We start from the raw sequence: 12,794 nt of genomic DNA, 5'->3' as shown, positions 1-12,794 counted from the left end.
TTAATAATAGCAATGAATAAAACAAAATTTTAAACAAATATTTTATTTGGACTACTTTATCTTGTGATGTATATTATGTATCGCCCTATCGATGTCGCTATAATAATAGTCACAAAAATGTCACAAATGGGTTAAGGCCATGGTTCTCACTAATTATTAGGCCACTCTTGAGGTTAGCAGTTAAGCACTATATTTAAGAGAAAAAATAAACTATTTCAACCTTATGTGTCAAAAACTTTGAAATATCAATCTAATCCTTTCAGACCACCGATCATTAAATCTTGCCATAAATTAAGTGTTAATAACGATTTTTAATTACGAACTCTACAGACTAAACTATTGTTAGTTGCTAAACACTTGTACTTATAGGTAAGTAAATAATTATTTTCCTATTACTAGGAATCATCAGGTAAATCTAATATTTCTTGGACAAAGGAAGACACATCTGTTTCTTTCTGACTATGCTCTTGACAGAATGGATGGACCAGCAGAGCGTCATAATTAGGTCTCTGTTTGTAATCTTTCTTGAGACATTTGGTAATCATATCTTCAAAATCAGGTGTAAATTGTCCACTGGGGAGACTTGGAGGATCATCTTTAACAACTTGCTTTAGTTGCTCAAATGGTGTACCCCATGTGTTGTAGGGAAATTTACCTGTGGCAAGTTCAATCATAGATATTCCCAGTGACCATACATCACTTCGAATATCATATTGCCCTGGATTACCACTTGGGTCAATGCGTTCTGGTGCCATATATGGCTTACATCCTGCATCAATAGTCTTTGCTACCGAGTCTACTAAATATCCTGAAATGCCAAAGTCGCACATCTTCACTTCTCCTTTTCTATTGATTAAAATATTGGAAGGTTTTACATCTCTATGTATGACCCTCAGCTTTGAATAGAGGTAATGAAGAGCACTTACAACTGAAAATGCAATTTTGCCAAGAATATTTTCTGTTATAGTCTTATTATTCTTGTATACCTTAGTGTAGAACTTATCAAGGCTCATATCCATAACTTCCATGCAGATCCATACATCACCCTCTCGAAACATGGCACCATAGAAATGTACTGTATAAGGACATGCACTGGCCCTCATTGAAACATCAAGATCCATCAACAAACGCTTAAGCTCCAATGACTGAGTGTTAAATGATGCTGTTATTCTCTAAAAATAAAAAAAGGTAATTTAATCTCATAATTAGTTTTATGGGGCATTTTTTTAAACAAATGTTTATGTAAAATCAAAACAGATGGGACTGAGATATTTAGAGATTGTTACTTGCACAGACTCTAGACGAAACCCTTGCCTCTGGTCTGTGCAAGTAGTAGTTTTCTTTTAAAAGTATGAGGCTTATACAACCACATAGATGCGGTTTATAGATAAATACAAATATCAGCAAATATCAACAGACAAATGCAAAATATCATGTTTCACATGAAAACCTACTGTTTGCCTAGATTTTAAGCCATGGTTTTTGATTAAATAACCTAGTTGCTAGAACATGTAGACAATCTACAAGCTATATCACCCCATTTATATAAGAAAAAATATGTTAGTGCACATATAATTGATTGAAACATATTTGTTGAAGATAAAAATACCTTAACAGCCATTATAGTGTTACTGGGTTTGTGGTGCATCTTCTCCACAATGCCATACGCTCCACGACCAAGATCACAAATCTTGACCAAGTCATCCGCATGGACAGTGAATGTTTTATCATCTACTGTGATAGTGGTTTGTTTGTCCAGGTTCCTTGGAGGAGTCCTGTCAAAAGACAGCCATTTAAGTCCTGTTTATTTATAACTTTAATTGCAATCACTAAATAAATTTATAATTTTTTATTTTAATAAACTTATTTAGGGTTTTTAGGTTCCTATCAAAACATACTCATCACTGTAGAACAGATAATTAGGTTACAAATTTTTGATGAACAATTTTACCATACAACCATAAAATAAAATATTATGATTTTAACCAAAATAATTTTATTCATATATATATTGTGAATTGTTGCTCAAAAGAAAAAAATTAATATATTACTATAAATAGGCTAATAAGACTTATATCACTCTTAATATTGCTGTGTGATCTTTTAGTTCTAATTTAGATAATTTAGTATTAAATATGGAGGTGAGTAAATATGAATGAACCACTAAACTATATAAATAGATATAATAAGATTTCAGCTATATATAAAATAAGCTGTTTTACAATTGTGATATTATTGTAGTAAAACACAAAATTATTGGTTACTCTAACATTAACTTTTAGTAGATAAACATAAAAATAATGCCAAGATTGTTAAAAATTATTTAAATAGAGATTGACTATTTGTCTGAAACAATATAGAAGGCAAAAATAATTTTACTTACACATTAACTTGCTCTTCTTGGGGTTTAAAACTGAACCCTGGTGGTGGTGGTTTTCTTCGGCCGGACATTTTTAACCCAAGATCGCTAGTAGAACCTGGTCAAACTTGCAAATCCCAATTAGACCCAGAGCTGTCGTGATGAGTGACGATTGTTATAATTTATATTTTCGATGCCATATTGTACCAGTGTGAGCGTGATAATAAATTAGCAAATGCTTTTAAAATAGTCAACAGTAAGTATAATATTTTTCTACGTTTACCAAAAATGTGTAAATTATTAAAGTGTTCACAATCTCAGTAGTTCAGTGCTTTTGTTTGACAGTTTAATAAATGTTGCTAGCAAAACTTCAATTTAAAATACCAAACAAATATTTAAAAGAAAATATCGATGATTAGAAGGAATTTGTCATGGCTAATACATTTTGAATATTTTCTCGATAGAGTTGACTTCCAAAATTTGGGTATATGACATAGTATGTTGTAATAGTAATAACCCAGCAGTTTGTTCACAGTATTATATTTAATTATATTTATCTATAATATGATTTTTTTTAAATAAACAGACAGCAAAGATTTTTATATATTTTATATGATACCTGGAGATGCCCTTGGAAGAATGAGACGAACTTTAACAAGTGTATCAAGCGATTTCAAACACGACTAACGAAACGAATTTGTTAACCATTGGATCTTAATAGATTTACATTCAATTCTTATTAAATAACTAGTATCCCACCGTGACCCGACTTACCGATATTAGCTTGACTAAGCTAATATTTTCTTTATAATTCTTACAATGCTAGACGTGACTACGTCTCCTTGAACGGATATTTGAATTTCGTAATTCGCTTAATAAATGCTACTATGCTTAATAGAGGCAAGATTGGAAGAGAAATTAATAAAAAACTGAAAATAAATTAATTTAATGTGGCATGCTTAATAAAAAAATAAGATTGTTTATAGTGTGAAAATAATCTTTATCGCACTTTCAATGTTGCGGTAATCAGGTCGGTAAAATAACGTGTGGTGCGGTAACTGAAAAATTGGATAATACTTTTGTCATGAAACGAATTTACTTTGAAAATATAGGTAGTTAAATTAAAACTTCGTCATAATACTACTAAGCCAATATTTATTTTGTAGAAAATTTTATAGCTCTTACTGCCTTTTTTGCAGTTTTGATTGCTTCTACTTGAATTTTGTGTCGTTTTTCTTTTTCGGCTAATCCCACAACTACATCATGATGTAAAGCATTTTTAACAGTTGCTTTAGCAAAGAGTTTATTTAAAACATAATCATCATCACTATATTTTTTACCCCTCTCTTTTTTTTGTTTTTTGGTCTTAACCCGTTTTACTTTTACCAAATTCTCGATTTCACAATCTGATGATGAGTAACTTCTTTTCCTAGATTTACTTTTGATTATTTTGTCATTGTTATCTTCAAGACTCTCTAAATTTTTTTCATTTCTTGCATTTATAATTGTTTCTTCAATGTATTGAGATTCACTTGTTGACTTTATTACTTCATTTTCAGCTTTATTTCGAAGTTCAATTTCTTCATCTTTTTTATTTAAAACTTCTTTAAGTTCTTTTCCTTCATCTTTATCTTGAGTATTTAAAACGTCTTTAAGTAAATTTTCTTCGTAATCCTTTTTTGTATGTTTGCTTACTATATCTAATTCCGAAAGAACATTTTCAAACGGTGTGTGAGTTACTCTATCATCAACAACATTCATTTCTGGTTCTTCAACTTTTGGTGGATTAAGTAGTGACTCTCGTTTTTTTTTATATTTTTCACGAGGATCTTCTTGTCCTGCTGATGTGATAGCTAAATCTCTTTTTATTTTTTTACTTATTTCTTTAGCTTTTCTCCTCATTTCTTCTAATTTTCGTTTAGTAAATGATAAACTTTTGGAAACATTATTTTTTCCTTTATCAGATATTTTATCAGATAAACTGACTTTTGTATGTTTAAAAAGTGCTGCCGTTTCTGTGTCGCCTTCACAATTCAGATCCTCAAGCGTAAACAAGCCTTGCAAAGTACTTGTTGTTAAAACATTTTTTTGATTAGGATCTATTAATATCTTATTACTAAGAAAATTTTTAAAAATCTGTCTTTGATATATTTTTTCTTCAATAGTTCCAGCAGAAAGCAGCCTGTACACAGTAACATCCCTCTGTTGGCCAATTCTCCATGCCCTTTCTTTAGCTTGATTATCAGTAGCCGGATTCCAATCTGGATCATATATAATAACTCTATCAGCACCAGTTAAATTCACCCCGAGACCACCAACTCTTGTAGTAGCAAGAAAAACTAAATATTCAGCATTTTCATTAAATGTTTGGATTAAGCTTTGTCTCTGACTTACACTAACACTGCCATCCATTTTTAAATATTTAAAATCATGATTTTGTAAATGCTGCTCCAAAAGGCAAAGCATTGCTCTAGATTGTGAAAAAATTAATGTTCTGTGTCCTTGTTTCAACCAAATTTTCAACAAGGAGTGTACAACAGACATTTTACCAGATCTTTTCCAGAGACCAAATGTTTCTTGATCAATTTCTTCATTTTCTTCCTGTGCTTCATAAAGATATAGGTCAGGATGATTGCATATCTTCCTGAGTGTTGATAATGCAACTAAAACTCTCGCTCTTAATGGATCTCCATATTTTGAGTCTTTGTCAAGAATGCTTCGCACTGTACTAGTCATAAGATAACCCATATACAAATCTCTTTGTTCTTTTGTTAGAGCACAGAAGAGAACTTGTTCATTCTTCTCCGGTAAAAGAATATGTTCCTGTACTTCAGCCTTGGTTCTTCTTAACATATAGGGTGTAATGAGTGCCTTTAGAGCTTTAGCAATTTCCAAAGCTGTTGCTTCTTGGTATTCCGTAGCATTAGCATACCCTCCTTGGGTTATAGGAACAGCAAAGTGATCCATAAATGCAGTATAAGTACCCAGTAGACCTGGTCTCATAAAATCAAAAAGAGACCATAATTCTTGCAAACTATTTTGCATGGGTGATCCAGTAATCAACAATTTATGAGGGGTATCAAATTTTTTAACTAGTTTACTTACTTGAGTGTCAGGATTTCTAATTTTATGCCCCTCATCTAAAATTATATAATGCCATTTTTTCATCAATAAATCTTTTATATATTTGACCACTCCTGCATATGTAATTAATAATATGCCATGTGATGAATAAATGTCTCTAATGAGTTTATTATGATTTCCAATATGGGAACCAGAATGGTGAAGTACAGCTACTCTGAGATGTGGCAACCAGTAATGAAAATGTGACACCCACTGATATATAACGGTAGCTGGTGCCACAATAATTGAAGGACCAAGTCCCCCCCAAGACCCACTATCTGTTTTGGATAATCCAGCAATAAAAGCAATGATTTGAACAGTTTTACCTAAACCCATCTCATCCCCCAGTAGTCCTCCAGATTGAACCTGATGTAACTCCCATAGCCATTTAACACCGGTTCTTTGATATTTGTATAGTTGCTTCCAAATGTAGTTTGGGACGCAGAGACCATTTTGTAGTTCATGGGTGACTTCATAATCTTTATTTCCATCTAAAATATATTGTACATCGGCCGAAATACAAACTCCATTATATTTTCCTGCAATGGATGATTTAACACTATTTCTCCATTTGTCTATTCTTTCATTGTAAAGAGTTGTATCACCATCATCTATAATTTTTTTTATATTTTGCTTAGTGCGAGAAGTAGGAGCTGAGCTGAGAATATTTACATCTTCATCTTCTTCACAGGATGGTAAGTATTCACTGTCTTCATCGGAGTGTTTCGCCACCGATGTACTTGCCTGTGGACATGATATTTTTCGCTCCAGTTGCTCACAATCATCTTCGTTGCCTTGGAAATTCTTGTGTTTTTGCTTTTTTGAAATGAACTCTGCCGCTTTTTTGCTTTTTAGAGATATTAAATCTGCGACTTCCTGTTTTGATTCCTGTTTTTGTTTTGCCAGCGCCAATTGGGTTTCTAAATATTTATTTATTATTATATCGACCATTTTAAATTTTTTGAAACTTTAAATTATTATGAATACATAGATTGATAAACAATTTTATTGTGCAATACTTATATTATATTATAAACCTACTTTTTAATTATTATTGCCACATAAATAAACATTTCCTTTATTTACAATGACAATCGAGTCCATTGCCTGGCATTATATAGCTATAAGTTTAAGTTATAACTTACATGACTGAGTTACCATAAGACATAATAAAATGAAATAAGGCTTTTTTGCTGTTATTTTACTGACGGAAACATTTTAAAACCCAATGATTGGACATGTAATAATCAAGTCAACAATCAAATCAACAAACGTGTAATAATCATATACTACTAATATATTTATTCAATACTAGAAATATTTTTAAGTTTAATATGTGTAACCTATTAAGTTTAATTATATTAACTGCTACATCGATTAAAATAACCACCAAAAATATAATTGATGACCATGACCTACTAATGACGAGATAAATTAAGTGCAGTGATCTCAATAAAAAAGCTTTAATATATTTCAAATTGTTTTTATTGAACAAACACGAGTACTCTTTTCCGCAGTACGCAGATGTGGGCATACTATTAAATCCAGTAAACAGTTAAACATCACAGTGTTACTGTTTGTACAAGCACTTTATTTTACATATGTATATGTAATAACGCAAAAAATTAAAATGGTTGAAAAGAAGGAAAGGAAGGTCCCAATTTCACCTATTTAAACCGATTTTTTTTTACACTATGTTAATTATAAAACTGTCGGTTTCAAATAATTATTGGAAGTCGGATTTCAGAGTCGCTATTGAAAGGTTTGAGGCTGAGTGGCGTTTATACCTTTGCTTTTTAAAAGAGAAATGATTATAAAAATAATGTTTGAAATCTTGTTGTTTTGAATTCGTATGTCAGCTGTCACGTTGTGAAGTTGTCAAGCGAGTGTGAGAAACAGTTCCGACACGTGCTTTTTTAAAAATCAGCATTTGCCTATATCTTAATTGCATTGAAATTCTTGATATATCATACTGTAAACAGTAGATTTTTTAATATACTTATACGTTATCCTAAACATTTAAAGGCAAACTCACAGATTACCTAACGTGTTTAATACATTATTGCTAAAATGCAAAAAATTAAAAGGAAAAATACAGATGATGATGGGTCTCCACCCAAGAAGAAAATACTTTTTAGTGGTCCTAAGAATGAAAACAAAAAAAATGGAGACAAAAAGTTCAACGATAAAAAAAAAAAATTTGATAAGGGAGTAACTAATGGCTTCAAAAAATTCAACAAACCTTTTACGAAAGGCAATGATTCTAAAAATAAGCCATTACCCACTGAAGGTATTACTGAAAAACCGAAATGGTCAGAAATGAAAAAAGAAAAAAAGAATCTTAGAACAGAGCGACGTAAGGCAAAAGCTACTGCAGAGATATTTGAAATATCTCACAAGGCAAAGTTATTAGCAGCTCAAATTCAAAGGTAAAATATGATAATATATAATTTAATATGAATTTTTTGTTTCATTACTTTCCATTGATTTAAAAATGTGTAGTAGTACTTATATTGTAATATATATGTTGACTTTATATATTATATTTAATGTATTTGATATATTGTTTTTACTGGTGAATAATATTATTTTGGATGTAATAATTATATGAACTTGGACACTAATTTTATTTTAGGAAAGTTGTCAAACCTGAATTTCGAATGCAAGCATGTAAAGAACTGCACTCTTTAATCAAAGGGCAGTATAAGGCAATCGCTCTTACCCATGACTTGAGTAGAGTAATTCAAGTCTTGCTTAAACATAGTCCAGAGGATATAAGAAATGATATAACTGAAGAACTTTTGGATTTAATGGTTCCCATGATGCAGTCTAAATACGCACATCACTCTGTCAAACGTATTCTAAAATATGGTACGGATTACATACGCCATGAAGTGATGAAAAAGTTTTTTGGTCACATTGTTTCCTTAGCATCTCACACTGTTAGTGCACCAGTCTTAGACTATGCATATGGAGAGTTTGCCACTAAAAAGGAAAAGATACATATGCAACAGGAGTTCTATGGAGACATGTATAAAAATGTATGTTTATTTTCATCTTAACATTTGGCCTGTCTTGTGATGGGGCATTATTCTCTGTGTAATGTGCTCTTTATCTGCTCTACTTTATGTCATGGTTGAGTATAATTTCTGATAACACTCAACCATTGCAGCTTATTATTTCATAATAATTTTTATAAGTTTGAATTTAGATCATGATTTTATTGCAAATTGATATTAAATTAAATTTTTCTAGTAATTAGTTTTTTCCATGTTTCAGTCAAAAGATGAAAAGGTAAAAACCTTAAATGATGCTTATAAAGATAGCCCTGAAATGAAATCAGCAATCTTGCAGTCTTGCAAAGCTAATGTGCAAAAAATATTAGATAAAAATTTACACGATAGCGAGTAAGTACTATAAACAAAATATGACAATAACAGCTTTTTTAAATTGTTATGAAACTTTATTTTTTTTTCTTTTTAGGTTACTTCATTCAGTATTGTATGATTACATTAGAGAATGTAGTTCAGAGGACAGGGTAGAATTGATTTCAACACTGAGTTCACTCATAGTGCCACTTAGCAATTCTTTGCCTGGTGTCAATACAGCAAGTATGTGTGTGTGGCAAGGCACCAATAAAGATAAAAAGGTGTGTACTATACTATAAAGTAAATGTAATGAATATCTTTATATATGATGCATGCCATGCAAGATATACAGTTTTATAAGAATCAAATTAATCAATCCTTAGGGAAGATGTAACATTATATTATATAAAGTAAGGTCTTCTAAAAATATTAATATGTTGTATTTTATCACTATTTGCAGACAATATTAAAAGTAGTCAAGGAGCATGTGGTACCACTAAGCAAACATAAAACAGGCTACAGGCTTTTGCTAGCAATTTTTGATTCTGTTGATGATACAGTTTTAGTAAAAAAGGTGATTGTTTCAACCCTCGCTAACAACCTTAAAGACATTGCCAAAGATCATTGGGGAAACATGGTATGTGTATAAATTGTATTAAAATCATTACTCTTTTTTTGTTTAAATGGATTATTAAATTTATTTGTATTTTTACATAGACGTTACATTGGCTTGTAAAACCAAAAGATCCAGCTGCATTCCATCCAAGTTTAATAAAAATTTTAGATGAGGGATTTAAAAGTGGCACATCAAAAAAAGATGCAGATATCCGTGTTTCTGAACTGAGAGAGGCAATACTTCCAGCAGTGAAGAGTGATATTGAATCAGATCCTGATTTCTGGCTCAGTACTAAATCTGCATTTTTGTTAGTAGTAGCTGTTTTATCCATCGGTAAGCTCCTATTATTGATTTCATTATAATTTAATTACAAGAAAATTAACTTAATAACAATTTAACTTTCATTGTTTTATAGAATCATCAAAAACAATATTAGAATCACTTGCAAAAGTTATTTGTCGGTCAGACTGGATAGTAAGAGCAAATGATAAAGATGTACTGGCAATAGAAGATGCCGGTATTCACATGTGTTTAAAAAAACTAGCAATATTGGATAAAACTGCATCAGACACATTGGGTGATGCCATTTGTGAAAATATTGAAGATGAAGCAGTATGTATATTTTTTGTATTAATTCATTTAATAATCATATAAAGATGATTGAAAATCTGGTGTACACCTATTTACTTTATTTCTGAAAGTATTGTTTTATTTTTTGTTTAAGAGATTTATGTGTCACCTGGTCCATTTCAAAATAATTTAGAACAGCAGCATCTATTCTAAAAGTTCTAAAACTTAAATTACAATTATATTATAATAATAATAATCTTTTTTCTAGTTAAAAGCTTGGCTGCCTACAAACCGAGGATGTTTCTTTATATTAAAATTGATTGAAAATAATAAAGAAAATGTTGCCAAGAAATTTATTAAGAAGATTAAGAACCATACAAATATTTTGAAACAGCAATCATCAGAAGGTGCAAAACTTCTTTTGCAATGTATTAAGAAATAATAAACTTTTCTTAAAATTACTTCTACTTATTACTATAATCGATTTTATTATCACATTTAACTATTACATAACCTTATTTAATTAACAATTAGTTTATTTATACCCAAATTTTTCCAATTGGTTTATCACCTACACTGTCAATAATGGCTAATGTCCTTTGATATAGTTCCTCTTGGATAATTTCCATAGACCTGAAATAATGCAATTGCATACATGAAGTAAGTCTTAATAACATTTTAAGCCACCTTTGAATAATTGATTTTTATTACCTGCTAGCGTCCAAAACCTCCCAATTTTCTTCTTTTAGTTGCATATACACATTTGCTACTTTTTTCTGGAAATCTAATACTTCATATCTAAAATATATATCAAATCTAATTTATAATACATACTTGTATGGAATTGGATGAGGTTTTCTACATGTACAATGAAATGTTTTTAATAAATCCTTAGTTATATATTTTTATTATATAAATATATTTTTTTCTTTTTGTGAGCCTCCCAGATATTAAGCAGTCACCACCACCATTGGCACTGTAAGAAATATTAACCATTCCTTGCATCACCATGTGCCAATAACTTTGAGAACTAAGATCTTTTGTCCCTTGTGCCTGTAGTTATACTGGCTGGCACTATAATACCAAATATTGCTGTTTGGCAGCAGAGAATACCCGATAATTGTAGTTTACTTATACTTTAAAATGACTCTTTAAGTTGTCTTTGAAGTATCCATACTTCTAGACCCTTACAAGTTCACGTATTACAAACAAGAATATGGTCTACTTTTATAATTGTAGCATACATGTTACAAATGAAAAAATCTACTTATAAATTTGATTACAATAATCAAAGAAACATAAGGAAGTGAACCTAAGATTTATTTTATGTGTGTCATACCCATCATGAAAGATGAATAATGAATAAGAGTTTAGGTATAGTAAGTGTCTTTCTGGTATTATATTTATCATTATCATAATTTTTTTCAGGGTCTTGACTTCAAATATACTAGTTGCATTGTTTCAATCCTAATATATTATGTTATTAGTATCAACGGAAAACTATTTCATTATGAACGTATGATACTAATTTTAAGTTCATTTATTACTTTATATCTAGATATATAAATATGTTGATAAATCATACCTTTCATTGCCAAAGCCATTTCTTTGCTGCACATTCTCTAATGACATGTTAAGAAAAAATACATGGTCTGGTTTTGGTAATCCTGAATCTGGTATTTTGCACCAATTAACATTTAAGTCTAAAAAAAAAGAACACCTAAATATGGAAATAATTATGCTGACTGACTAAACTAACATATTTATGGAGACACATACATATTAAGTTTAATGTGAAAGGGTGTTCATATGGATGAAAGATACCTTTTCCAAATTTAACCAAAGATATATGGTTAGAAAATACCATTGAATTTCCTTGTGACTAGTTTGTTATTATAATTTATCAAGTAGGTAGCTGAATTTTAACCTATTATGATAATCCAAATGAATAAATATTATAATTGTATATTAAAGTTGTATAACTACCAGATGTCCAGGTTTCAATAAGTATCTTACCTTTAGCAGCAGAGAATGCAACACCTGAATAACAATATCTGTCAACTATTAAAGTGATACCATCTTCTAAGGTTTTTATAATGCTATTTGCTTTTTCCCATCTGTTTGCAGAAAATAAAAGATGAATTGTTTCATCCGACAAATCTTTCTGTAAAAAATATGGAGAACAATTGCTTAAGAAAAAATGAAGATGAGATTAATATTTGAAAGATATTTAAAAATTAACGCTTTTTTTATTTCATACCTTTGATTTTAAGTAACTGTTAATAACTTTTCCAATTTCAGTGGTCCGATCCGGAAAGTTTGTGTATTCTGCTTGTATTTTTTTATTTCTCAGACATTCAACTGAAGTGCAAGAAATTTTAAGCGGAATTATGTACTTCTTTTCAAAAATATAGTGCAAGTGAGGTTATTTATACTTTTTGAAGACATATTATATTGAAATTTTTCTTTCAAAATATAAATTTTAATATATCATTGGTTTTAGTTCCATTAAGTATCTGGTACAATAAACAATTACCTAGTTTCTTACACTGTGTAGTTTTACCGGTTCTATCAACACCTTCAATAACGATTAATGCTCCTCTTTTTAAAACCATTGCAATTTTTTTTTAATTTAAGTTTTATGTTATAAATCTTGAAACAGTAGTATAGATAAGGTATAACGAATGACTGTTATAAACAAGATCTCAGTTTAGATGCTAATAACCTTAAAAAAAAAAAAATAAACAACCGTCATGAC

The 12,794-nt window shown here is 30.1% G+C and overlaps 4 protein-coding genes across 4 annotated transcripts; 1 reads left to right on the top strand and 3 right to left on the bottom strand.

The window, feature by feature from the left end:
• Positions 1-27: 27 nt before the first annotated feature.
• Positions 28-2,720, bottom strand: Lic (licorne). Its single transcript, XM_026635066.2, has 3 exons — positions 2,384-2,720; positions 1,610-1,775; positions 28-1,172 (listed from the first exon to the last, which is right to left on the bottom strand). Exons 1-3 carry the CDS (start codon positions 2,449-2,451, stop codon positions 396-398), a joined length of 1,011 nt encoding a protein of 336 aa, XP_026490851.1. The 5' UTR covers positions 2,452-2,720; the 3' UTR covers positions 28-395.
• A 774-nt stretch (positions 2,721-3,494) lies between these two features.
• LOC113397004 (DNA excision repair protein ERCC-6-like) lies at positions 3,495-6,563 on the bottom strand. Its single transcript, XM_026635133.2, has one exon. It carries the CDS (start codon positions 6,431-6,433, stop codon positions 3,515-3,517), a length of 2,919 nt encoding a protein of 972 aa, XP_026490918.2. The 5' UTR covers positions 6,434-6,563; the 3' UTR covers positions 3,495-3,514.
• An 805-nt stretch (positions 6,564-7,368) lies between these two features.
• Positions 7,369-10,497, top strand: LOC113397005 (protein penguin). The gene is made up of 8 exons (XM_026635134.2): positions 7,369-7,911; positions 8,118-8,523; positions 8,762-8,889; positions 8,966-9,131; positions 9,311-9,487; positions 9,568-9,799; positions 9,882-10,078; positions 10,305-10,497. The coding sequence occupies exons 1-8, from the start codon at positions 7,553-7,555 to the stop codon at positions 10,476-10,478; spliced, it is 1,839 nt and encodes a 612-aa protein (XP_026490919.2). The 5' UTR covers positions 7,369-7,552; the 3' UTR covers positions 10,479-10,497.
• On the bottom strand, positions 10,484-12,733 carry LOC113397008 (thymidylate kinase). Its single transcript, XM_026635138.2, has 6 exons — positions 12,573-12,733; positions 12,297-12,397; positions 12,053-12,200; positions 11,622-11,739; positions 10,748-10,834; positions 10,484-10,669 (listed from the first exon to the last, which is right to left on the bottom strand). Exons 1-6 carry the CDS (start codon positions 12,649-12,651, stop codon positions 10,576-10,578), a joined length of 627 nt encoding a protein of 208 aa, XP_026490923.2. The 5' UTR covers positions 12,652-12,733; the 3' UTR covers positions 10,484-10,575.
• Positions 12,734-12,794: the final 61 nt, after the last annotated feature.

The sequence above is a fragment of the Vanessa tameamea genome, chromosome 9 (assembly GCF_037043105.1).
Source record: "Vanessa tameamea isolate UH-Manoa-2023 chromosome 9, ilVanTame1 primary haplotype, whole genome shotgun sequence".
Lineage (NCBI taxonomy): Eukaryota > Metazoa > Arthropoda > Insecta > Lepidoptera > Nymphalidae > Vanessa > Vanessa tameamea.
Note: the sequence above shows the minus strand (reverse complement) of the source record. Positions and strands in the feature narration are given on the sequence as shown.